The 27,616-nt window shown below is 36.8% G+C and overlaps 5 protein-coding genes across 7 annotated transcripts; all 5 read right to left on the bottom strand.

Moving 5' to 3' along the window:
• Positions 16-5,360, bottom strand: LOC105175549 (protein SMG7L). Of its 3 annotated transcripts, XM_020698286.1 has the most exons (7): positions 5,057-5,360; positions 4,402-4,604; positions 3,846-3,947; positions 3,164-3,754; positions 2,858-2,980; positions 2,452-2,663; positions 16-2,239 (listed from the first exon to the last, which is right to left on the bottom strand). In XM_020698286.1, the coding sequence occupies exons 3-7, from the start codon at positions 3,870-3,872 to the stop codon at positions 235-237; spliced, it is 2,958 nt and encodes a 985-aa protein (XP_020553945.1). In that variant the 5' UTR covers positions 3,873-3,947; positions 4,402-4,604; positions 5,057-5,360; the 3' UTR covers positions 16-234. The 3 variants fall into 3 exon arrangements, with proteins under 3 accessions (XP_020553945.1, XP_011096316.1, XP_011096315.1); XM_011098014.2 differs by lacking the exon at positions 4,402-4,604 and having other exon boundaries at positions 4,937-5,360; XM_011098013.2 differs by lacking the exon at positions 4,402-4,604.
• LOC105175548 (VQ motif-containing protein 4) lies at positions 8,927-10,084 on the bottom strand. Its single transcript, XM_011098012.2, has one exon. It carries the CDS (start codon positions 9,899-9,901, stop codon positions 9,143-9,145), a length of 759 nt encoding a protein of 252 aa, XP_011096314.1. The 5' UTR covers positions 9,902-10,084; the 3' UTR covers positions 8,927-9,142.
• LOC105175547 (non-classical arabinogalactan protein 31-like) lies at positions 12,711-13,747 on the bottom strand. The gene is made up of 2 exons (XM_011098011.2): positions 13,347-13,747; positions 12,711-13,255 (listed from the first exon to the last, which is right to left on the bottom strand). The coding sequence occupies exons 1-2, from the start codon at positions 13,699-13,701 to the stop codon at positions 12,936-12,938; spliced, it is 675 nt and encodes a 224-aa protein (XP_011096313.1). The 5' UTR covers positions 13,702-13,747; the 3' UTR covers positions 12,711-12,935.
• LOC105175545 (eukaryotic translation initiation factor 3 subunit D-like) lies at positions 16,390-19,719 on the bottom strand. Its single transcript, XM_011098010.2, has 2 exons — positions 17,862-19,719; positions 16,390-16,751 (listed from the first exon to the last, which is right to left on the bottom strand). Exon 1 carries the CDS (start codon positions 19,603-19,605, stop codon positions 17,863-17,865), a length of 1,743 nt encoding a protein of 580 aa, XP_011096312.1. The 5' UTR covers positions 19,606-19,719; the 3' UTR covers positions 16,390-16,751; position 17,862.
• LOC105175544 (transcription factor bHLH125) lies at positions 21,632-22,634 on the bottom strand. Its single transcript, XM_011098009.2, has 3 exons — positions 22,395-22,634; positions 21,950-22,297; positions 21,632-21,836 (listed from the first exon to the last, which is right to left on the bottom strand). The coding sequence occupies exons 1-3, from the start codon at positions 22,512-22,514 to the stop codon at positions 21,759-21,761; spliced, it is 546 nt and encodes a 181-aa protein (XP_011096311.1). The 5' UTR covers positions 22,515-22,634; the 3' UTR covers positions 21,632-21,758.

Raw genomic sequence — 27,616 nt, 5'->3', positions numbered from 1 at the left:
GAATGAAAATTTTGAAATTCACAAAATATATTTAAGAGAAAACTAAAGCAACATAGCAGGAAGAATCCCTGGAAAACCCTCCAAGAGAATGCAGTACTGCATGAAAATCAGCATGCATAAAATGACTTGTGTAATATCAACATTTGGAACAAGAGACGTGTGTTAACAGGTTACATGAAGACAGATTTAGCTGTGTATGCATATTTCAAGTATTAAATACTAGATATAGTTAACTCAGTTTCCCATGAAAGTAGGACCCCTTAGCTGTGAGCCTGGCTGCAGTTGTCTTTCTTTCTCTTTAAGATGCTGCAGCAGAGGTGGCTGTTCAGAGCTCAGTTCCCTACCAATGCCGCATACATAAGGAAATGGTCTTTGATAACCAAGGAAGAACTTATCCCTCTTTTGCTCTTCTGCTCCATAAACGAGAGGAGATTCTGGATAGATTTGTGGACTTCCAAAGTAAAGCATAGGACTTGATACCAAATGGTTTCCCCATTGATCACATAGATCAAAGCTGGAAAGCTCGTGGGGGTGAAAATTTCCAAAGGCAGGAGCACTGTAATGGATTGGAGATAAGTGATTGACGGGCATATTCTGACTGTTTCTATAGTGATAAAGCCATTCAGAAGAACTCATCCCAAGATATGGAGGGTATCCATCAACAAGACCTGACAGTCCAGGGACAAAACCTACAGGTGGACGAACAGTAGACCGGCCTATGTAGCCGCCAATTGGTGGTGCCCCTAGGATACCATCTGCCTCATTCCCAGTAGCAGTCTTGTACTCTGGTGAAATTAATGAATTTTCCCTCATCCAAGCAGCATCATCAGGTAACAAGGGGGCTGAAGGTGTTGGAGTAACACACGGAGAAGAGCTGTGAATTATTGTTGAAATGTGGCCCATTCCTACACCGGAGCCTGTGGTGTCATTAATAGAGAGATCAGAGAAGGATGTAGAAGCCATTTCATCGATAGGGCTTAGCTTTAGCTTATCAAAATCGTTCAGCCCTTTATCTCGTTCAATGTTTGAACTTCCTCTACTGAGGACCCAAGCACTGAGGGAGGGAGGTCCTGTGGGGTGTGTGGTTGAATCCTTCACTAGAGGTTCCTTCTGCTTGAATGACCTTTTGTGCCCAGAATTAGATGTAGTTGAGCAAAAACTGAAAGAATCAGTATCTTCCGTATTCTGACCAGATGACAATGATGTGGCACGTCGCAACCATTCATCAGCAAGTGTCGTTTGTATCTCTGTGCCTTCAGGACAAACTGGATCCTTCGCAGGTTTAGAAATATAAAGTGGCGCCGAGTTACGTCTCGTTATGGGCTTGAAGAGAATCACTTCTTCCTCTTCCATCGTATGTTGGGTTTTCTGATCAGAGCAAGATTCAATTTCCTCAGACATAGGTTTACCCTTGTTTCTTGGAGATCCATCAGCCTTCGCATCAGGCTCTTTTACTTCATGACTTGAAACAGATGCTGCATTTTCGGCATCCTGGTCCAGAAATTCTGTCGTCTTTACAGAGTTAAAAACTCTTCCCACTTTACCATAAGAGATCTGTTCCCAAGAACTTTTCGACATGTCCATAATTCTTGTTGCAGCATGATATATGCGCTGAGAACGACACTGATTTCTAATACTGTAGTTGTCCATGCACTCCATATGAGACGTGAAATCCAGCATTTCATGAACACGTGCTAATGGATAGAAACCCCTCAACTCATGATCTTCCCAAAGAGCAGTATGATCTAGAGGAGTTTTCTTCCCATTTTGCTCGATTCGGTCCAAGAGACCAGCCAAAGCACCAAAATAGTAAGACAAAGCATGCACAACCTTTTCATCAGCATCATATGCTTCAACTGTATCAAGTGCTCCCACTAACCACTCCAAAAAGACTAGCACAGCTGGTAAAAGTGGGCAGGTACCTCCATTAATTCCCCTCAGGCATCGTTCTGTAAGGCGACCCATGCAAATAAATATGGCAGCAAATGCCAACGGTGTCAATGCAGGATGCTTCTGATCATCTTTTTCTTTTGATTCCTCTCTTTCTTGGCTCTCCGTCAGGCTATGAACAACAAAGATGAACATCGAAACAAGCTGAATAGCATGGTAAGGGCCTCTTCTAGATGAATCCATTTTTTGGTAAGACTCCAAAGTGAGACCAAGTCTTGTATCATCCATTGCCAGCAGAGATTCTAAACTGTGCAAGGCTGAAGCAAGGGGGTAGGGAAATTCCTCCAAACTGCATTACATGAAAAGATTGCATCCAATAGCAGAACTCAATTAGAAACCTCACAAGACAACAGAGTGAGATTTAAATGTCCCGAAATCTAGACAAGCAGATAGAAAGAGTATTAAAATTCCAGTGTCCCAACTATTTAATTAACTGTTATTTAAACAATATGATAATAATGTAGTTTATAACTTAGAATACTAATATGCTACGACAGGTACCTGGATCCAGTTAAAAGGTAGCCTACAGTTCTGACAAGGATGGGCCATAAGTGGAACTTTTCAGGACAAACATTCTCCACGTCTTCTGATATGCTGTCCTGCTGAGAGCCATTCTCTTCATGATCTGTATTCTGCAAGTAACTTCTTTTGGAAGGGTTTAAGAAGTCAAGCTGCATTTGACTAGAAAGCGATTGCAACTTGGCAGACCTGTTCTGCAAATTCACAATACAGAATTGAAAAGTACACGCAAGGTCAAATAACAACCATTTCAATCCACAAGCAAAACGAAAAGAAAAAACAGTGCTATAAACTGACTATAGGGATTTGTCATTCTATGTGTTCATTAGAAGACTAGGTGTTGGACTGGAAAAGAATTATTACAAGAACAGATTATAAGAAGCTTTACCTCTTCGAAGAGTAACATAATGTTTCTCCAGGCATCAGGAAAAGGCTCCTTCACCGCCAGACTCCTTACACAATGGTACAATGCAAGGAAAGGATCACCAACATATGTTGCCAATAAAGCCAACTGCAGACATGCTCAAATTTGTAAAATTCATAGCCAATAGTGGTGTAAATAGTATTATAGAAAGCTTCAGAATGAGAAGGAGAGAATGATAACCAAGGTGCATAAACTATGCATAAACTAATCACACGAGATGGATGACTTGATATCCTGGATAAGGGGATATATATATATATAAGCATATACCTGATTATGGGGATTTCCACTATCTGGCCAAGTTCTGGTTGCTTCTAGGTAGTAGGTGGCTGCAGTTGACCACTCAGAGACATCAGGTTGCTTGGCAATTTCAGTATATCTAGCAAGATCCCCCAGACAAATTAAGAGGCGATGGCATGTATGCTGGCATGCATGCAGCTCTGTTTGCTTGGTAAAAAATGAGCTTTGGTTCTTATTGTCAAGGAAGATTTCTGCAGGAAGCCCACAACTTTTCCTAAGTTTTACAATCAATTTTGCATAGAATTCAGTTGCTTCAGATAAGAATGACTTGAATCCTTCCAAGCTTTTAACAGTGTTGCTCCGGGAATCGATACTGTGAGACGGATTTTCTCTTCTTATATTTTCTGACTGCTGCCTAATCTTTTTACGGAATTCATCTATGAGCACATAATGTAGCTTCCATAAATGATACTCAACTTCTTGACGCTCAACCACCTGATTGCTGTTCAAGAGTATTTTCTCATATCCAGTGCGAATTTTGCTGTATAGCTCCCAAACATCACCATGTAAAATACCCTTCAAATAGATCAATGTCAACATCTGTTTCTCACTATTAACAACCTGTAACACAAAATATCAGAAGCTAGTGAGTTTTTATTTAACGCGCTCTCGAAAAAAGTAAGTTCATACAAATGCAGCACCAAGAAATTACCTCAAGGAAAGACTTCTTTTGTTCCATCTTGTATAGCTACCGCCAATGCTACCGGCCAAGCTTCTTTCTTTTACAGCATAAACAACTTCCACCACAAATCAACTGTTAAAGCAATTGATTCAGCAACTAAGTACGGGATGGGAAAAGTTTTTACTTCAACAAAAGAACCCCACACACATACACTCATCACTATTTCACAAAGCATGTTCTTTCTCTTCATGAGTTCTAATGATCTAGTTTGCAGTTTCTTATAATAGAGAACCAAAATGAAATCTATACATTTCAAAATAATAAGAACAATAAGTGTTTTGAACAAGAAATAATCGAGTCGAAAGTAGAGAGAACAGTAATTGGCACTCTAAGTTTCAAGTATAATTTAGGACATGAATACGTGAACTCAATAAGTGGAGATTAATTGTGTTCATCTTTAATTTCCTGATAGGTATTCAATTTCTTGATAGGTCCACTTCTTTCGACGAGTAAATACATTCACTTCCAGTGTCCCCTTTAGTTTCTTTACGATCTCAACGACCCTTCTCAGCTCCATCACCCTTACCTCATTCGTGACCCAGAGTACATGTTCGAGGATATGAATCATAGGTATCTATCTCACTTCCTATTATTGCTCAGTACCATCAGAAAACTGGCAGCAGTTTGTAAAACAGAACACGGTGTCTGAATTACAAGCCTAGCTTAGCTTCTCTGGGTGATCCAATCATGATCAACTCGGACTAACAAAAACAGTTCCTAAGCCCAACCCTGAAGAAAGAAAGTATGTAATAAACAGCCAGAGGTAACCCTGAATACACAAAGACTGTGTTGATCATCATCATCATAACCACCTTTACCACTCAGTGAAATACTAAAGTCTTAAATTTTAATACAATACTGTAATAACCCATAAATGCACAAAAATAGTTTAGGTACAAACTTCACTCATCCAAATCAAAAGCAGAACAACATAAATCCGACTATAATTTCAAACTCCTCCTTGGGTGAAGAGGGGGGGGGGGGGGGGAGGGGGGGGGGGGGGGGCAGAAAACATGAAAACCCCATAATTCAGAAAGCATAAAGCAGTCAACCACAAGAACCTGAGGTTAGCTTCATTTATTCAACCAAACACCCCCACCAAGGCACCAAACAACACACAGCAAGAAAGTCGGTCTTTTCTTTTATCTGAGATACTGTATAAGCAATAAAAAACAGAGCACCTCAAGAATTTGCAGAGTCTAATAGAGTCGGACAGCAGTGATCCCTCAAGAATTGAGAACAAAGACACGTTTTACAGAGAGAGGCTGAGACAGACTGAGAACTGGCAAAGAAGGACATGGGGGTGTGTTTAACGGTGAAACAGACAAAAGGACATAGTGGGATTGCTGTTAATGAAGTTCGAGAAAGATTTTAGCTTTGCCCCTTTCTTTCTGGCACCTATATTTGAATTTTTAAAATATAGAAAACAAAAAGAAAAGTCGTTTACGTTAAAATGGACCCATCACCACAACCATTTTTATCTGAATATTTTGTCCTGAGATCACTTGAGAGGATCACTTGTAATCCAAGCTAAACTCCTCTAATTAGATTACACCACCTTTTCGAAAACACGCTTCTTTCTTTATTTTATTCATCACTGGCGGTTGTTGAATTTCTTTTTAGCCCTCATCAAGCCCCTATGTTAATACCTCGGAACAACTTTAATCTTCATCGTCAAAGGTTGTTATCATAAGGGAAAAAGGAATTATTATATACCTTAATCTCACATAATTTCATACGTTATCAGCGGCAAGAAGCCACTGTAATTAAATGATTAGAAGAAATTGGCTGGCTGTGGATTTCAATGGTTGGTTTTGAACTTGAACTTGTGTTATTTTATTATAATAATAACAATAATGAGGTCATTAGTTCGGGCCCTTATAAAATTTAAATTTTATTTGATAAACACATAAAATAATATTAATTAATATAATATTTATTGGAGACGGAAGCTTCCAGGATATTGCGGCAAGTGATGCATCTCCTTTGGACATTTTGGTGAAAGTATATATATGGTGGTAGGGGAGCACCAAGACAGAAACTAACCCCCATCATGAGATAAAGATCATAGGACGACATAACATGATATTAACAAATAATTCGTGGCTAGTCAAATTAATGCATGTAAAACAAGAATGGCCCCCACTGTAGTTGGTGTTAGGTTGTTGGGTTTTGTCTAAATCAACGCTTATTAATTACTGGGGATGTTTTCTGCTGCTGTACGTGTTTCAAAATCCTTCATCTTTGTGTAGTTGGATCACGCTTTGCTCTCAAAGATCATCAGATATTTATGGGTTTGGACGGTTAGATCGGGATAGCAACTGTTGTCCGAAAACTGAGCCACGCCGTATAGGCGCAGCAACTGTCTAAATCAACGCTTATTAATTACTGGGGATGTTTTCTGCTGCTGTACGTGTTTCAAAATCCTTCATCTTTGTGTAGTTGGATCACGCTTTGCTCTCAAAGATCATCAGATATTTATGGGTTTGGACGGTTAGATCGGGATAGCAACTGTTGTCCGAAAACTGAGCCACGCCGTATAGGCGCAGCAGCGTCTGAGTCTGAGATATTGTGGAAAATTCAGTGCTGATAATGTTCTTTGGTTGAAAGGTGGTAGTGGATGAATGGTCAATGGTGACCCGGTGGGGCCCCAGAGTTTGAATAAATAAAGACTTAAAAGAGTTCTAAAGCTACAAGGATAGCAGAAGTCAAAATTTTATATCATTTCTTGACTGCATGCATTTCTATTATGGGAACTCTTGTGTCCCCAAAAAAAACATTGCCAATTCTTATCTAAATTCAGATTACTAGATTTAAATTAATTACAAAATAAATATAATATATTTATTATGTAATTATAATTAAATAAAAATGGTCAATCACATTACAAATGTAATTCAAATTTAATTTGAATTTTTTAGAAAAATATTCACAAGATACATAGTTTTTCTTTTGTTATTTAACAATATTAGCTTCAAAGTAAATTCCATATTAATCTTTTTCTTTTTTTTGGGGGGGGGGGGGGGGGGGGGGGTTTGGCAAAAATAAGAATGCCAAATCCTGGGTATAGAGTACTAATATTACAATGCATTGTTTAAGAGAGAATAGTGAAAAATGAGGATAAGACATTGTTATAAGTAATTATTGGGAAATATCAGAAAGATCCAAAGAAATTATTTGATAGGACTGATCTCATCAATCAATTTCGTACCGTGTCATGGACTCTATCACTTAGGTATAGCCAACGTGCTGGTGGGTCATATTTTAATTTCTGAATTCATAATTAGTGGAATAAATTGAAATCAAATTCAAATAAAATTAGGAAATAGAAGCAGAAGAAAGTGAAGCGATTAATAGAAGTCCAATTGACTCACCAAAAAGAAGTCCATATTGTGCTGGGTTCGGGTTTTACTAATATAGAAGTAGAAATGTAAAAAGTTAGATAATACATTCAGATTAAAATTTGTTTTTAGAAAAGCGTGTTTCTGTTGCTTGATAGCTAGAAATAAAGCCTCCATTTTTAGGGTGAATTGAATTGCAGGCCACCAAATTGTTCGACTTTTGAGAGTATATAATACAACCTCTCTTACTCTGTATGCGAAAGAATAGAAAAAGTAGGGCCGGCCCAGACCCAAAAAGATGGATCCAAGTCTAGAGATTGAAAGAGTTGGGTAGGATCGGAGCATTATCTAATAATTTAGGACAGTCCTGGGCCCAATAGAGAAGGCTTGGTTCAACTATATTCATTCGAGCAGAAACTCCGAATCCGATCGAGATAACTGGGTTTGAGTGATTTGATGGCCCAAACAGCGCAAATGAGAATTTAAAGCCCACAAATAATTAACTAAAAAATAAAAAGCCACCCACCAACTCTCTCTCTCTCTCTCTCTCTCTCTCTCCATTCATTACCACACCACACTCCATTCGCTCCTCTGTGTTTTAGGTCAAAAGGAGAGATGAGTGTGTTTGGGACAACACATAAACGAAGAAGCACCTTTGCATGATTTTTTTCCAAAAGTTGCATTTAAACTTTAAACACCAAACATATTTCGATCCATTCATCATCACCACTGTTTATTTCTATCCCACTCAATCATTTTGAAATTCACAAATATTCACACTCTATTTTTTTTTTAATTATTAAAATATATATCCTATTTAGAAGAAGAAACTGAAACATGAGGTGGAAGCAAAATTTGAAAGAAAGAGAGTAGTTCAATTAAATTTAAATGTTGGTCCAGAAGTGAACAGCCCGGACTATAAATGGCATTGAAATGCAAGTAGCCGTTGCCCAACATTAATTAAGCAAGTCCACAGACAGACGCAGATGGAAATAATTCAAAAGTAATTATAACAAATCTCAATAAATCTATATCTATACACAAGCGAACATGCATTTCTTGAAACTACAAATATATCTATATATATATAATGCAAAATCAAAATAGATAAAAATCAGGAGCGCAATAATGCAAAAGGGCTGCCCCTAATTTGGTCCCCTTACAAACAATTCTGTCCTAAAATGAGAAAGTCAATGACTTAAAACTTGTAAGACTATTTGATAGCGATATGGCGCAGTGATAAAGACATGTTGGAGGAAATATATAGGTACCAAGAAAATTCCCATTTCAAAATTATGCTACAAATTATAATATAGAAATACAAAATCACAGTCTTCATTTATCAATTCTTGCAAAGAAAGAGAGTGAGAAGCGCATAGTAAAGGTGGGGGTGGGATGCCAGGCCATATCTTGGCATCTTTCCTTCCTTATCGGAGAAACAACAAAAGAGTCAAGATTCCTTGCCCCTTCTTTTACTCTTCCACTGACAGCTAATCCCATGTCCTAACCCCACTAATTAAAAAACAAAATAGAAAAAAAGACCCTTTTTTCCTCACTGTTTGCTCATGTGCACTAAAATTCTATCGTTGCCAATGCCAATTCAAAGTTTTAGCCCAAAAAGTAAGAATTTTATTATTGACTATTAATTTATGCATTCCGAAAACACCAATAAGAAGGTATTAAAGGTAAAATTCACGATAGATATGAACATTTTGAAGCAAAGATGGGTTCTTTTTTACTCATCTTTTTCTTTCAAATTGCCAATTACAGAACAATCATGAAATAACAACACGAGTTGCCTCATCCATCTCAAATCATATCTATCTGCTTTTACATTATAGAATGGTACATCATAAATTAAAACACAACTATTCCAACCCCAAAAAAAAGAATTTAAAAATAAAAAAAAAAAAAAAAAAAACTCACTCAAGAATCAGCAGTAGTAGATGAACCCGCAAGTCTGGGTGAGGTAACCGGGAATAAGGGCAAAAGTCGGGGCTCCGAATCCCTCGGAGTATTCGCCGGCGAGGGATGCAAATAGAATCCCTTTTCTTTAATTGCCTTGTCCTCCGCCACCATGTCCAAGTTGTTATTCACAATAATATTAGAATTGTTAGCGCCCGCTACGCCCCGGTTAAACGGGTCTGGAATAAGTGGCGTAACCGGGCTGAGCACCAGCGACGGGAAATCAAGAATACTAGGGGAAAGAACTTCCGGCGTGCCGGGTCGGGGCGAGCCTGCGTAACCGGCCAAGAAACCCGGCCTCGTGTTGACCAACCCAGGAGCCAAAGGGCTGATCTTGAAGTTTTTGAGACTGTTTCTGCGTTCGTAGAGCTTGGAAGCGGATTTATCTTTTCTGGGCCCAGTCTTGATTGGCGGGATAGGGTTTCTGACAGGTTCCGGTCGGGAGGCGAGACGGGCTGTTTCGGTGGACCCTGTTAACATTTGAACAACCTGTTTGAAGGAGGAGGTGTCGGCCTGGACGAAGGTGGTCGGGTAAGGGTTATTAGGGTCGGATCTTGTTATAGGTACGTGAGGTGGTTGTGGTGTGGGCGGCGATGGGCGGTGGTGAAGGCCATTGCTGGTGGTGCTGCAACTGCTGCTTGAACTATTGGAACTATGGCTGGTCGGGGACGGAATTAGAGATGGGTTTAGGTTTTCTTGTAGTAATGATGAGTTCTCCATTGGTGGGTTTGACGTTGTTTTTGGTTGGAGAGTAGAGAGAGGAAAGGGTGTGTTTACGGAGAAGTGGAGATTTTAAGCACAAAGTATAGGAGTAGAAGTAGAAAGGATGAGAGGGAGAGAGAGAGATGGGGACTCCAGCATTACTTGCTAACTTTCTTTGGTTTGGTAGGAAACGTTCAGTTGTGTGTAGTTGAGGTCACCTTCCTATATACTTCAAATATGAATTTCTATGTTATCACATATAGTACACTAATCTGTTATTTTCTTGATTCAAATTTTCCAATGATAGAATTTTAATAAAATATTAAAATGAATAGCCATCAGAACACTCAAATAATGTAAACAATACATACCATTTCAAACTTATTTTTGACCTCTTAAACTACCTATAAGTTATGCAGGAGAATTGGAGTATTTTTAGCGTTGACCGCGGACTCAATCATAATATATATTTACTTTATCTAATTCAAGTCCGCATGATAAAATTCAAATTTGAAATACATCCAAATTCAACTCTATCAAATCACATTTCACTTGAAGTAAACATAAATTATGAATCTTGCTGTATTCGTGTATAATAATAATATGAGATAATTACATTGTTCTCATTTTACATTTGTGTAATACATTATAAGATCGTATTTTATGCTTATTTCATGTGATATTGTGACATCTTTTGTGACTGAAATTCTTCTAATTAAATATTATTTTGCAGCATTAGTCTATTAAGGAAAAATGGAATGAAAAATGAAGAAATGAACCAAAATAAAAATTGGAGAAGACTCAAACTCGATTCCTGACAAGAATTTGGAACTGCTTGGACTGCCTTTTTTATAAATGAAGAGTTTAATCAGGATAATAATTTTATTTTCATTATTCTTTTAGTTCAATTAGAAACCTACATTTTTAATCTTAGTTGAATTAGGTATCTAGTTAGTATATATATGTGATGTAATTCTTTCATCATTTTTTGCCTAATAAATAAATTCATTCTTCATTTTTTACCAAAACTAATGATATTAGCAAAAAAACTTAAATAAAATTAATATTTAATTCAAATTGGCTTATTACAGACTTATTACATATCAAAATAATTTTTTTTCTGACCAAACTATCCTTAAACATCTTAAGATGGTAATGAATGTGAGATATCTTCACCCTCATAAGGGTAGTTTGGTTTGAGAAAAAAATTATTTAACCACCAGTAAGTTATTAATTAATCAATTTATAATAAATATGAATTTTTCGTTCAATTTTTTCATCAATATTAACAAATTCAATTAATTTAACCTAATAAAAAAATTTATTTATTAGATAAAAATAAATATTAAAAGTATTAAATATAATTACACCAAATATGAAGGGGTGTACTAAACAAAAACAAAGATAGGAAGGGAAAAGATAGATGAAGTTGACGCGGGTGAAGAGAGAGTAGGGATGAGATTAGAGTGAAGTCCAAGTGGAAGCAGGGTATTGGTGGTAATTGGAATTTTGAAGAGGAGGAAATGGTGGGAGTGGGACAGAGAAGAAATTGTCAAACAAGTTTCAATATTTGGCATTGACTTGAAAGTTGAAAGACCCCTTCCTTCACTGTACACATTGCTGCTCACCCTTACCTTACACCCCCGTCAAAATGGTGTGAACTTAATAGTCAAAATCAATTAAAAAATAAATAAAGAATTTGATGATAGTAATACAAAGTAGGGGGTATTTTGAAATACAATGATTGGGGGGGTGCTAATAAATAAATAATAAAATAGAAAGTTGATCCAATCTTAGTGTAGCATTCCAAGGAGAAAGCAACACCCACAAACACAAAATCAACCCTAAAATCCATACGCATCCATCTTCCCTACTATTCTAAATTATACTATCATTGTTTCACTAAATACGACTTATTTGGGTCCGCATAAATATTGATAAATGAAGCGAGGAGAACGTGAAAAAGAGCGATGAATCGTATTCTCCATTACTAAGCAAACAAAAGAAAGAAAGACAGAAAAGCGCGACTTTAAACAGAAGGGACCACCACCACCACCAACACCGCGAGCTTTTCCCTTTTAGATGTTCCGATGAGACCTCTACTCTATTTTTCCATTTTGCTGCTTTTATTTGTGACTTGAAAGTTGAAACACATCTCACCCTATATCATTTTTTTACTCTGAAAAAGGTATCCCTTTAATCATTACTTGTCTTTTTGTTTTTTTGGAAAATATTAGATCATAGATAGAAAGTTTTATTAGACGTTAAAACAATTAAAATATAGTAATGGATGGTAAGTCAGTACAGATTTTTTTAGAAAAGAGATTTTTGTAAATTATTTCAGTAGAGGTAGTCAGGGCAGTTATGGGCTAAGGCCCATAATTGAAAGCTGTATTGATGTTTGCTGTCTGTATTGTAGTCCTATTCATTTCAGGTTGTTTGTTAGGAATAATGGGCCTGTCCGAGGCTTGCTTGCTGAGGGCCAAGTTTATTTTGATGTGAACGTCAAATCCAAGAATTTGGCATTGGATACCAAATAGGAATAGGGAGGGGAAGAGAGAGAGTGGGTCAAACGTCAACTTTAAGAGAACCTGACCTGCTCTGCTCTGCTCTGCTCCTCTGCGCTGCTTACTATGTGTATGAATTCCTCTATTCACCAAACAAAACCTATAACTAGATACAAAATACACGCCGGGAAACGTGAGAGCCATATTTGAACACCACAAGCACCTGTGTCAATGCTCCTCCTTAGGGTGAATCCTTTGAAACTTATCTAATATTATTATAATTTAATTTAATTAAAACCATTTTTAATGAGAGAGAATCATTGCACCAATCCAACTTTATTGTTATTGTCACCAAGTTCGAAACGCTGCGTTTCACAGTACTGTACTCGCGACACAACATGCAATGCAATGCAACTACGGCCGAAAAGCTAACCCCATACCATAGCAAAGCTGCCAAACAACGTTACTACATAATTCAAATCCTGTAAAATGGAAAACAAATTAAAGAGACATGCACTTTAGCTCTAGCTACTTAGCAACAGTTTCTAATAATGGCATGGCATTTTCTTGTGCGGCTCGAAGGCGAACGGGCCAACGGTAAAGAGCTCAAATGGCAGCGGCTTGGTTGGGGCGGGGACGGGTGGCTTGGTGGTTGGCATCAAGATAGCCCCGACGGCTCCGCCGTGGAGGTTGGTGGGGACGCTGCACGTGGCCAGGGGAGAAGAGATTATAAACACCTTGCATTTGTGGGAGCCGGCTGTAGTCAGCTTCTGCGGCATGAAGAAGAAGTAGCCGTTCTTGTCGGTCTTGGTTTGCTCCACCAAGCTGTACTTTGTGTTGTTGCATTGCAGTTTCACTACCGCCCCTGAAAAACCAAACCAGTAAAATACAGCGTCAACAGCAAAACTTTAATACTCAAGAGTGAAGAGTTAAGAAAGCCTCGAGGGCAGACTAACCAGCAAGAGGAGCAGCTCCCACGAGTGTGTCGACACCCCTATACTTGCAGGACTTGCAGTAGACAACACCCTGAACAGCTACCTTCTTCCTCGGAAGAGGATAACTAGGTGGCTTCACGGGTGGGTAGGTCGGGGGCTTAACGGGTGCAGGAGCCGGTGGGGAGGTGGGGGGAGGGCTCACAGGTGGGTGGCTTGGGGGCGGTGTGGGAGAGTGGTGGTGGTGGTGGTGGTGATGGGGAGCTTCAGCCGGTGGGTAAGTTGCCAGCGTTTCATCACCATAAACGGTGAAGGAGGTGGAGAAAAGCAGAGAGAGCTGAAGAAAAAACAAGGCATTTGGTAAACGAAGAGAAGCCATTACGTGTAGTGTGTGTATGTGTGTAGTGAGAGCTGAAGAGGGAGTGAATTTATAGGAGTTTTTGGAAGCGGTATTTTTGTGGAGTTATTAATTGGGACAAAATAGTTTGGATGAAAAAGAGGGTTGCTGGAATCATAAGCGTGGGCCCTACTGCTGACGAGGCCCGGGGAAAAAGCGCCTTGTGTTTTGCTCGATATCTGATTTTTATTATAATAAGTGAACATAATATTGAAAAATCGTTATATATGATTGTAATCACAAAAGAGTTTGCATAAATCGCATTTAGGGGTTGAGTGAGTGGAGTGACAGATGTCTTCAAACTTCACATGCAGAGGGGAGAAGAGGACTCTCATTATACATCTTATTTAATTAATTATTTCGCACATATTTCTAGGCCTGTGTGGAAGTTTCCAATGACCCCTTTTTTTTTACTTCTCCTCTCTATAATAAGATTCTCTCGGATTTTAATGCTCAAGTTTCTCTGACAAAACACCTATTCATAATTTATAACAGCATTAATTATGAAAATACACATTATAAATAACCACAAATTACATTAATATCCCTCAAACTAAATTCCATTATACAAACACCTCCGTATACTCTTTATAAAATTACGAATATAGTTTTTAAACTATAGTTATCATTTTAATACTACATATAAATCCTTTAGGTAACACCGAGTGTATATATAATTCTTTTTATAAAAATAGAATTTATTTATATAATTTAATTTGATTTAAGAGAAAATACAAGTAATTTGCTTTGATTATAAAGAAAGAAAGGTAGAAAAATTAAAGTTTCAAAGGGTAGAGCAGTGGGTTGCATATGTAGATGGAAAAAGGACAAGTGTGAACCTTGGTGTATTTATTTATTCACTAAGTGGTCAGGCATTTCATTTATAGATAGACAGAGAGATAGCCACGGCCTTACATATATATATATATATTAATCCGGAACCCCCCTTTTCAGCACTATTTCCAGCAGACAGATTGCTTCACTTTTTTTTATTTCCATTCATTTCAAACTTATTTCTGGTGTAATTTTTGATTTTGATCTATTAATCCATTATTTTTGGGTCCAAATCTGATAACTTTTTCTTTATTTAATTAGTATGATTTGCAAATAAATATTTATGATTGAGTCAGAAAATAAGTAAATTATTAAGAGTTGTGAATTGCGTAAACGTAAATAAACAGTCAATTACAATTCATTTTTTAAATAAAAAACAACACCATTGATTTACGTGGAGAAAAAAGCGGTGGGATTAATGAATATTTCCAAGGCAATTAGCAATAATTGTTCACGTGACAGTGAGAGTAACCAATGGACAAGGAGAATAAAGGAGACCCTTTTTTTTGAATTGAATATAACACATTAAGACTCGGTATTGGTAGCATTGGATTAATACTATTCTCGTAATCTCACTCAGATCCCGCAATTAATCTCGTGTTTGAAGCCTCTACTTTTATTTATTTAGTTTTTCGATTTTTGCATCATTACTTGGCGCTTCTCCCCTCTGTTGTTTGTATATATTTTTGTTAACATTGGAGAGGGCAAAAGGGAAACTGTTGGACGTTGGATCCAAATAAGTTGAAGATGAATCGCTTGTTGGAAGATTTTCAGAATGAGCTTAATTTACACAGACCAATAAATGTTGAGAGATTCAAGAACCAGCAAACTATATACTTGTTAAGTTTGCAACAGGAATCTATCAACCATTAAAATAGAACACAACATACACAAACACAACTGTTGCATGGGAAAGCTGAAGAAATCGACGTCTAGGGCCAGACTGAGTCGACGCGCACACGGGCTTCTTCTTCTTGAACTTGATCTGAGCTGTAGCTTTTGCATTTACTCGGCAGACTTTTTGCAGTAGTACCACCGGCTGCCGTTTTGGCGGCTGGAGATGGTGATGAGATAAGGTTGTCGACAAGGTTTTCATGGCGAAGAAGCTCAGACAAGAGAAGGACCAGAGAAGCCATCTCCGACAGCTAAAAGAGATTAGTGGATTGCGGTTTAAATTTAGGAAGAAAAGGGAGTTTGTTGAATTGTAGACGCGAAAGGTGGTTGTTACAACTTCCGACGAATCTATAAGCATGGAATAGTTGTTGAAAATTAAACATACTAGTCAAAGTTAAACTTCCTAGAAAAAGAAAATAAGCGAGGCCGCGTGTAAAATATTTTTACAAGTACATAATATTAATATAAAGTATCAATAGTCAATAGATACTAATTTACAATCATAGTAATAAATAAATGAAATAGCTACACCAGAGATAGTCGGTGGATCTCATGCTGATGGGTTTTATTTATTTCCTTCCGGAGATGATTTCTGTTTGTGTAAAATGACATAGAAAGAGTAGTTGCGTAGGATTTATCAATTGTGTGCGTTTGTTGATAGCTTGGGGAACAATCGCATTTTGAGGACATCTACGAACAAGTTTGGCAGCCATCAGAGCATCTCCAAAGAGAGTCGCAACCTTCTGAATCCCACCAAAATCAATTATGTAGAGACGATTCAAAATGTCAAGACGCACTACTGTTGGTGATTCCAAAACCATTCATCTGGGTATATAAAGGCATGAATACTTGTGTAATGGATAGCATTTTCAGATGCCAAAATAATCGCTCACCGGCAAGAAATTTATAGACAGCAAGGGCATAATGCTACAATCAACAATGTGGACAAAATAATATCCCGCAATTTTATTTGGCAGCAAAAATAAACCCAAGTCCTTGATTAGCTCAGATAACTCTTAGCACCAAAATAACATTTTATACCGCAAAACAATAATAAAAATATTTCTCAGATGAGAAGCAACATGGATGGCGATTTTCAAAGGTCGTCATCCCTGGACAATAAAGTCAAAATTCGCTTGCACCTAAAAAGATCAGCAAAACATCACAGATGATGCCTCCTACAGTTTACGGGTGCTGGTTTTAGTTGCCCCCTTAAACAGACATTAAGGCAACGCTGGAGTTGAAGGTCGACAACATTAGCGACTGCAGGAGACTTTTTCTTGATGCCTCCTATGGCTTGTGGCCTGGAAAAGAAGACAAGTCAAATCTAAATATCAAGATGGGACAGGCGGAGTGTTAAACAGGAAACTTTTGAAGGAGCAGGTGATCGAGTAAGCAAATTGTTCCCATATCTATTCCAGCTTATAAAGCAGGAAGTTATCCTGCAGGGTGCATAAATGTCATTGCTAGGTTCGAATAAATCAGGAAACCTCATTGAGCCACATGAAACTGCACAATCACTAAGACAGGAATGAAAAATTATAGAAAGAAATGAGAAAATACAAACAAGAACACTCACTCTAGAACAGTAAATGAGAATTAGTGAAATGTGGTTATGCAGCATGCTAGAGATGTCAACTTTCAGACCGTAGAACTAATAAATAAGCCCAATCAGCATCATAAAATGACCATATAAAAAAATACTCGCACCAAAGGACACAGTACCATGAATGATACAGTTCTACATTGCCTAAAGTGGTCGCTAATCAGAATTACTACTCGGGAATAATACTGCAGATTCCACATAAGTATAAAGAATGCAATTAAGGTACATCACTAATACAACAAAACCAACAAACTAGAAGTTAGATGCAGCATGAATAAATTAATTACAACACATAAAACTTTAATATATGAGAATTCAAAAGTTACCTTTTTTAAGCAATAGAACACCAAAAAGACACTGAAAGACCATCAGACCATATCATATCATTATTCTGATATCATTGCGCACAACTCACAAGCCTATTTATAAAAGCCACCCACATGTCTCCTATCTTTCTTCTTACCCTATAGGAACTTCAGAGGAAAAGAATAAAACAACCGCAACATATCACCATGAACAGCCAGAATTTAAATGAATGCTGAAGAATCACTCAGCAACAAATACATAACTAAGGAACATCATGTGCAACATTTGTTGCAGACAACAGAATGATAGATATTGTATCATAAACACATAATACAGAGTTAAAAACTGTTGGAGCTGAAATATGTATGGTGACAGAGAAAATAAGAAAATAATCCTTAAAGCAGTATCACAGTTAAAAATTTCTGCCGCAAATGAACTATTTCACCATGATCATCATAGAACTGTCAGGATAGTAAAAAACAGATGTTGATGGATTAATAACCTTAAGCAGCTTCATCCTTGGTTTCCTTGTCTTCTCCATCATTCATACTAGCATTAGCCTCCCCTCCATCTGCATCCTCCGCAGGAGGCTGAACCTGATCCTCCTCTGCCAATGGCTCCTCTACATAATCATTGTCAAATGCGTCCTGTGGGACATCATATATTCTCACCTGAGGTTTAGATGGATCTTTAACAAGCACATACTTGCCTTCTTTCAGTTTCATACACAAGTCCACAATGCTCTTTACTATACCCCACATGTTAGAAGTGTTGAGGTTGATCTGCGTAGCAAAATCCCTTGGTTTGTACCCCACAACTGCCAATATTACATGATTAAAATGATCCCTAGGGTGAACCCTAGAGACATATCCCAATTTCATCATATCAGCACCTGCCAGCAGAGCCTGCGCAGTCCATTTTGCTAATTTATTAGCATTGTTCTTCAATTCAGTTGCCAATACAGCACCCCTTTGGGTCTCCAGCTTCTGCCTCCAGTCCACACCTGAATACTTGGGATCGAACTCATTCAAGGCATTAAGTGTTAAAAACGACCTCTGATTATTTATGTCCACCACACTGTGCACTTCACACCGTGAAACCAGATACATATCATCGTCCAATTTCCACCTTCTATACCTATAGCCAACTGGGGCGACCTCCTCTCCTTCACTTGCGAATGGATTGGGCTCCTCAAACGCCACTTTATTCCCATCCCTAATCAAAACCTGCTGCGAAAAGTTCTGATTAATATAAGCAGCCTCTACGCTCAATGAATGTATAGAATTAATATCATCCTTAACATCAGGCAAGGGCTCCTGGGAAGTCTCATGAACAGACAGCAAATCCAACTGCGACCCATCTCTCTTATCAAAGAACAACTTATTCCCCACTCTCTGAACCACGATATCCCATGAGTAAACTGACCTGGGGGCGCACATTAGTGTCGACAAAATAGTATCCGTAGCAAAAACTGTAGCTTTATCCTCATTAGCCAAGCGCCTAATAACTGGATCATCAGTTGTTGTAACTTTAAAGAAATTCCGACTCTTGAAACGCTCCAATGCACGGCAATTCTTTGGGGTAATCCGATCATAAGACCTGTCATAGAACTCGAGACCACCACAAATCAGCAAATCCTCAGGCTCCGGAACTGAAAAGGATAATTTTGAGAAAGTGGAGAACGGAATCTGATCGAGCATATTCCATTCAGGTTGAATATCAACCGAAGACTTAAAAACAGATGATTCACGGCGCTGCGGCATCTGCGAACGGTTTTGATGGTACAGCCTGTCGCGCCGGGCACGTTCTTTCTCGGCTTCGCGCTTGCGTGCCTCCACTTCTTCATCTCGCCGTTGGGGGAGCTGAGAACGCGCGTTGTGGGCATTGAATCTCCACCTTGGATTGAATTTGGGGCGATTAGGATTGTAATGGTGAGATTTAGCGGAAGTGTCGACAAGGCGGAAGGACGAGTCTTCGTCGGCGGCGAGGGTTGCGAAGGAGTCGTCACCGGAGAAATCGAATGCAGAATCGGAAGGGTGGTGAGCGCCCTGTTTTGAACCGGGCCTTCCAGGGTTGGAGAGTGCCCTGGTCCAGTCGGCGATCCGGCCCAGCTTGTCGGAGCGGGAGAAGGGGGCGAAGGGGACGTTGGACGGGTGGTTAGGGACGGAGAGCGTGGCGGACGTGGAATCTGGAGGGCCCCAACCGTCGGGGTTGAACGGCACCGGACCGACTTCAAAGCGCGCCATGATTTTTCTACTTGTTCAGATCGGAGCTAGGGTTTTTTGTCTTCCGCGCTTGTGATGGTGAGGTGGGGAAAGGAGAGGCTAGGAAACCCTAGAAAGAGGATTTTACAGTTGACAGAAAAGCTTTGAACTGGAATGACGGTTTTGTCCTCGGATACTGTGTTCGAACGCTTTGTCCATTAATGGGCTTCTTATATTCTGTGGGCTGGTTCAAAAGGACTAGTAATATAGAAGAGATCCATTTAAGAGTCCAATTGACAATTGGGCTGCCTTCATTTTCCATCACACCTCCTACTTATTTTCTTGTCCTAACTTTTAATTATTAGCAAATTAGAACAATAAAACTGTAAATCAACAATTTTTTTGTATTAATTTCAACAATGTTAACAAATTCTTCATCAGATTTTTTCGGATATATCTTAAATTCAATGTACTTTAAAATTTCAACTCTAAATTTAAATTATTATTTTCGTTTAAAATTTATGTATTTCAAAATTTTCTAATGTAGAATCGTTTGAAATGTTTGGTATAATAATTTATTTTCACATGAGTTATCAGTTGGAGGCAACATTACATAGAGTTCTCAGAATCCATAGATCAACTGAAAGCCAGATATTTTGTCGCTCCTATTGTATTGCTTGATTCTCTCAGTGACACCTTGATAACGTCTTTTGTCAAATTAATTTGGCATGAATATTAGGAAGTATACGTGTATATTTATCTTGTTTTATGTGAGTTTAATTCTAACACAAAAATATGACAGAAAGATCCTAACCCTGGTTCATTAATGCAGATCAAAAATTTCTTTCCGGCATTATGAAATTAGTAAAACTCTCATCTTGATATAAATGGAAAGCTCAAAACTTATATTGCCCTTGATAATATGTGGGATTAATTAACAGATTTTTTATCTTCGTAATTAAAAAGAATTAAAGTCGTGGGTCAAACTGAATTTTGCTTGGCAACGATGATTGGAGTAGTGTGGATACGTGACACTGAACTGGTGTTGTTTGTTGGGCACAGGGAAGGGGAAGCAGCAGCCATGCGAATGGCAGTGTGGAAATGGGACGCCGCATTTCAATTGTTGAAGGTCATTGTCATGATCAGCATAGCATGTCAGAGGAGAAGTATTTTGGGGTTAATTGCTCCCTGTGGCCTTAATGCTGCTGTTCTAATTCACCACATCTCCCACCAAATTGTTGTATTAACGTTATCAAGGATGAAGCACATCAAACATTAAAGTGAATCCACACAAACACACTTGAATTTGACCAAAAAAGTTGGTGGATGGGAAGAAACTACTGCTAAGTAACACTTTTCTCACACAGAGAATGCTACGTAACTCAATTCAAGACCACTCAATCATATCTATACCACTGCCCTTTACCTTCAAATATCTATCTTCAAATTCACTTGTCCGTATCAGTATCGTCATTTCCCTATCCCCCGTCCACCCCTTTAATTTCTTTTGCTGAACAATGCACTATCTATATATGTTAAATCAATGTCAGCAGATTCCACATAAAGACAACTAAACAACTTTATTTCTTACGCTACAACAAATATTATAAATAGTTAGTAACCACTTTAACCCATTATTTGTCCGACTGATTTTACGAGTGTAACTGATATTCGTCGTGATAGATAATTATATTTTTATATTGATTTTATTTAATTTTTGTTTGATAATATAGTTATTTACTACAATTTTTAAACCTATAACCATTAACATGTAGACAATATATAGTAAAATTTCTTCTAATGTTATATATATGCATGTGTATGATCGATAATGCATTGTAACAAATATAGGCAGATGGTTGAAATTTGCAGTTAACAAGCTTTTTATGAAGAAAATAAGCTATAATCTGATGCATGTAATTATTAACTTGTTTGCATTTCTACTCCAAGAAAGCTTACATACACATATATATATATATATATAAATTCTGTCTTTCTTTAAGCAGCCCAGTTCTGATAGAAGCGAGCGGAAAATCGATGGACAAAAATCCAAACAGCTGAAACTTGATGAGGAAAACACTACATTTATTGAGAAATGAGAATGTTGAGTCAGACAACAATAAATAGCACATGATCTACATATATATTAAACATCACCACATGGATTTTCAAATAAGATGTCTGGACTATAATGATCAATTAACGTCGTACACATACTTTCTCAGCCTCTCAGAAATCCTTGCGGCTCCATAACCTTGTGCAGGCTCTCCAATCTGGAAAAGAGAAGGATCAAAAACACATAATTAACTTCACCCCACTTGCGATTTTGGTAAGAAACTAAGTAAAAGCGCACAAGAACACAACTGCAACTTCAAGAGTTTTATACCTGGCAATGTATAGTATGGAAGATGGAATTTTCAAGTACAGAAAAGCTGGCATTGAGGACCTCCGCACCTTCTTCATGAAGCAGTCGGAGCGTTTGAGTGAACATGAATTGAGAATTGAGTCCAGTTACCAAAGCCACCTCCAGGGCGGAGCCCACCACGCGAACGTCGACGTTGGGTAAAACAAGGCCTCCAGAGTTTGAACAACTGGACCTAGCACTTGAATTTGCAGTTGCAGAAGACAGTCCCACGAGGCAGTTTTTCTTCTGCTTCATTTTCTCAATGTTAGTTTGCAGCTTCTTTATGTAGTTGGTGGCTCCTTCCAGTTGGTCCGGCAGCGAAGCAACTTCCTACACACACAACTCAGATATTAGGCCCTGCAGGTTAAAACACACATCTCTATGTCGTGCATGTGAAGAAGAGTAAAAGAGGAAAGCAAGTAAGAACCCTAGGGGTTTGATGGGGCACGAGGGAGCTGAGCCTGGAGCAGAGGGTCTTCATCTGATTTCTCCGGTTTTTCTCGATGGTTTTCCTGTCTGCTTTGGAGGGATTAGGGTTGTGATCCATTGTGTACGTAGCTCAACTGCAGATCGCGAGATGGATGCCGCGGAGTGTATTAATTTAATTTAGATTGTTGAAAAGTAGTAGAGAGTAGTAATAATATATAGTAATTAATGTCAAAGATCTGATGAGATTGGGAAGGTAAAGTCGAAGATGAAAAAGAGAAACAGCAATTAATAGTGCTTTATTTGTGGCGCCCACCTTTTCACCATCTTCCTCAATCCATCCATTTCATACCCATATCACTCAATCTCATCACCACTGTTTATATTTCGGCTTCCACATTACTATATTAGTTCACTGATTAACAAATCATCATTCATATGATCAAACTAATTTATTACATAAACTTACCTAATTTAATATGATCACATAAATATACATATATATATAATGTTTAGATTTGTATTTTGAAAATAGTGAGATAGAAAAATAGGCCCTTAAGTCAAAAGAATGGTTTAGTGCCATGAATGAGGAAATGAAGTCTCTTAAAGACAACCATACTTGGGAACTAGTGCCTAAACCTAGAGACCGCTCCTTAGTTACTGTTGATTGTCAAATTATATATCTTTTATATTATATATATATATATAAATGTGTATATATATTATATAGAAAGTTGAAACATAAAAAAAAACACACAGATTAGATATAAAAATACAAAAGTAAACATTAAATGTGTTTTATTTTGATTTAAGAAATACAAAAACATGAAACCAAATTGTTTTGTTGGACTGTAAATTTGAACTTGATCACATATTAAAAATTAATTAATAGCTCTTAATTAAGGGTGTGAAATTAAAACCAGATTGATCTGAACACGTACATAATTCTTACCTCATCCTTCTGACATCATATCGCTTTATCATCTGCGGCATCATCGGACCCAAACAACTTTTCTTTTATTATTATTATTATTTTGTATACTTTTTACTTAATTTGTTTAATAAAATGATCAAACACGTCCATATATTATTGATATCATTCAGTTATGGAGAGACAGAATTTTTAAATAAATAAAAATAGGGAAGACGTATTAGAAAATAACACGTGGAATTAGCTGTGTGAAAGATATGGGATTGGATTTTCTAATTTATATCTCATTGCATCTTATAATTTATATTTAATATATATGTGTCATATGTATAAACATATCATTATGTATTTTATTAGGATAGTAAATTATATACGTAGAGTGTATATATTAAATAAAATTAAAAATATAATAAAATTTAGGGAAAATAAATTCAGTACGTTAATATATATATACAGTAGGAATATATTTTATAATGGAGTAATGATCAGAAATTGAAGTCAATGATGTGAACGGTGTGACAACATAAGTCATTATAGTTCAATCCGATCAAGATCTGTGATGTAATAAACGCGTTTATGAACATAAGGTAGCAAGCAGTGTTGGGTCATGGAAATAAGTTAAAAACGTTTCTCAAATTAACGGACTTGATGATGCCAGAAATTGGAACTATGATTGGATTTGGTGCTATGGGATCAATGATCTCCGAACTTATGTTTGTCTCCTCAGATCTCCCACAAAAATTAAAAAAGCCCCTCAACTTCACAAACATCGGTTAATGATATCATCGTATTAATTTTTGTGAAGTCAAAAACACCCTTCAACTGATAAAATAACTAATTTATTCAATTTTTCAAATTTTACAGTAACTAATAAATTGGTTTTCTTTCTTTCTTTTATTTCTTAACGTAATGTACTGAATTACATATTTTTCTTTTATGTAAGCAGAAACGACGTGGTGCAATGATTAATATGTATTAATGCTATAGCACAGTTGGATGTATGGACAAGCGGTTACGAGACAGAATAGTGTAGGTGTGAATGGGGAAGGGAAGGGCAGGGCGGCCCCCAAAAAAAGCCAATATAAGCAGTAGGAGCATGCACTCATTCATATACAATTAGGGGGAAGACGAGGATGAAAGATGGCGGTATATATTCTTGGCTTTACCTTTAGTTTTCCAACCCAGTCCCAGGTCCCAGGTCGCAGGTCCCCACCTCCTGCGCCCTTTCTTTTCCCTTTTTATTTCCTATCAATTGTGGTTGTGTGTGAAAGCTGGTGGGATGGCAACCCTTGAACCCTAATTTCCTCAATTTTTCTCCTACCAACCTTACCTACAACCACATTGGACAAACACAAGGCACAAATTCCAAATCAATGTTGGGTGGCTATAATTATAATAAAAAAATATATAATCAATTAAATTCAACTATCTTCTATGACTGCTTCATTCTCAAATTATTCCATTTAATTAAGGCGTGCTCATTGGTGTCTTTAGTGTGTAATAATGTCAAATTCAAACTATAATTAGTATCCAAATGATTGTCCCTTTCACCCAGCTGCTACCAAATACAAAAATGGAATAGAATCAACTCTCACAATAATTAAATTATGGATCTACTAGTACTACAAATGACCTCGATTTCTTCGAATCAATTCAATTACCTTACCTAACTTGGGAGACGACACAGTCTGCTTTATTTAGACAACCACCTAATCAAAATTCTAACAGTCCACAATTCTCAACCGCTACCCCCACAACTTCTGATTGGGCCCATATGGAATTCATCTCAAGTTGGACTTTTTTAACAGGCCCAGTTTACGGGATTAAAAGCCCAGCCCATTAGGCTCGGTTTCGACGTCAAGGGCTTGTTAGTGGTGACTCTTTCAGGAGGGTGGATGTTTTGGAGGCTGCGGCGGATGAAAATCCATCACTAATTTATTTTAATGGTAAGGCCCTTTTTTATTTTTTGGCTCTTTTTCAATAAAATCTATTATTTTATCTTTTAGGACATTCAAACATAAAAAAATTAATTTTGTATATTGATATTTCTGAATCAACTAACATATTTAGAAATTATATACGCCATATTTGTCGGGTTTGTATCTATAATCTTTCGACAGTAAGACCCAACATTACCATTCAAATAAGAGCTTTTTATATATATATGTACAATTTAAAATTTCAAATATTAAAAACTTATATTATTTTATATTTTCATAATATGTATCTATACATACATTATAATAAATAAAAAAAATATTAATCGAGTTAAGTGCATGTTGAATGGAGTCAAGAACTCATTATTGTTTTTGTTCCAAAATCTTCTATAAACAAATTGAGTAAAGATCCCAATTAAATCAGGACCCATAATTTTCCCCCATTTGTACAGCGTTCCTTGCTAATAATAATAATAATAGGGTGGAAGTGGCAGGCACTTTTGTCCTAACATAAACCTGGTCACCTCACGTGAATCTTGTACCATTTACATCATCAGTCATCACTACCAGTACAGTACCTTAATTCCTGTCTATCCATGTGTGAAAGATATCATTCTGGATACTCACCCATATTTTTACTCCCCTCTTGACACCTAGAAGCTCCCCATAGATCTATGAACATCATGCACAAACATGGACACATTCCTCTAATTAAGTTAGCTACTTAGTATAAATTATGTGTCTTTTCCTACAACCTATGCAACATGACTATTGAGTGCAATTGTGGCCGCACCTGCGTTAGGTTAAAAGTGATTCTTGGAGTATGAAAGTGTATAATAAATTATATTATGTTAACGTGACATAAATGTGCATATACAAATAAATGAGGCCATAATTTTGTGTGTCGTATGTATTATTTTGTTATTGTCCCTTTGCAGCGGGTGTCAATAAAAATGGCCTACTTGCTTGCGAGTGATTGATAAATATTATTTTAGATAAATAATGAAGATGATGAAATAATAGAGTTACATAAAAAAATTAAGATAGTGTATTATTTACACTCGTTTCCATATTATTTATTAATAGGTATAATTACACTCACCTCTTATGAGGTTTTGTATAATTACATGTAAAATTTTTGTGATTTGAAAAATTATATTTAATTTTTCGTAAGTTTGTTTATGTCTAACAAATACGTTTCTCCATTAATCAAAATTCACTGAATTTATTGATATAAACTAAAAAAATATTGAATAAAAAATTATTTTTACCATCGATAGATTTGATGCAGGTCAAACGATTTTTTTTCTAATTAAACTATTCTTATAAAGGTGAAAATATACCTTCTCATATGTATTAATGTGTAAAAATAACGTATAAAAATAATTTAATCATTAAAAAAATTATTCGACCAGCAATAAATCAATCGATTGTAAATACGAACTTTTATCCAATTCATTTAATTAATATCAACAAAGTAATTTGATATATTTTAGCTGATGGAATAATTAATTTTTAGACGAAAGCAAACCATATAAATATTAGATGTAATTTTTAAAACTATATAAAATTAATTAATATATAATTATACCAAATTTTTAGGACAAAAAAGTGTAACTATCTCTTGTTAATAATATATGGTGCAGTGTATGAACACATAACTTATAGTAAATGTGAATTAATAATAATGATAGCGAGATCTACTAAGAAGCATCAAAAAATAAATATAAGAAAAATTCTTGGGGTGCGTCATTGTTGAAATGACTGCCAATATCTTTCTGTCAGAATATTATATTACTTGTGGGTTTTCTATAATCCAAGTGGACTCTAATTAAATCTGTTCGATAACGTTTTACTACTCTTATTATTACCAAGTTTATTAGGTTGTCCAGTCCACCTAAACTATCTTTGTCGGATAGAGCTTTCTGGATTCCGGGTTCAGTAACAAAGTTCCGGGTCAAATCGTGATCAAACCCATATCCCCATTTTCGTGGATATGGGCAACACGGCAGTCATTAATTCCACCACCTCTCAGGTTTCCAGTGGAGTAAACTATGTGTGAAGACAAGACATACATACCCAGTACCCATGAATCATACCGTCCATTTCCACGTGTAAAATTATTATTTTCTCCATTGACAGCCTGTGCTACTTTTTTCTAGAAATAAATAATTACAATCAAGATTTAAACATCTTGGTTTAATTTTTAATTATTTCCTTGATCTAAGTGACAGGTAGGGTTTTGATTAAAATCGTGTAAATATCCTGTCAATATTTCCATTATTATGTTGATTTACACTACCACAATAACTTCAACATATAGTTTCTCGATTAATCATATTTGATTAAATTATA

Source organism: Sesamum indicum, linkage group LG12 (assembly GCF_000512975.1).
Source record: "Sesamum indicum cultivar Zhongzhi No. 13 linkage group LG12, S_indicum_v1.0, whole genome shotgun sequence".
Classification (NCBI taxonomy): Eukaryota; Viridiplantae; Streptophyta; class Magnoliopsida; order Lamiales; family Pedaliaceae; genus Sesamum; species Sesamum indicum.
This window is presented reverse-complemented; position numbering and strand designations above follow the sequence as displayed.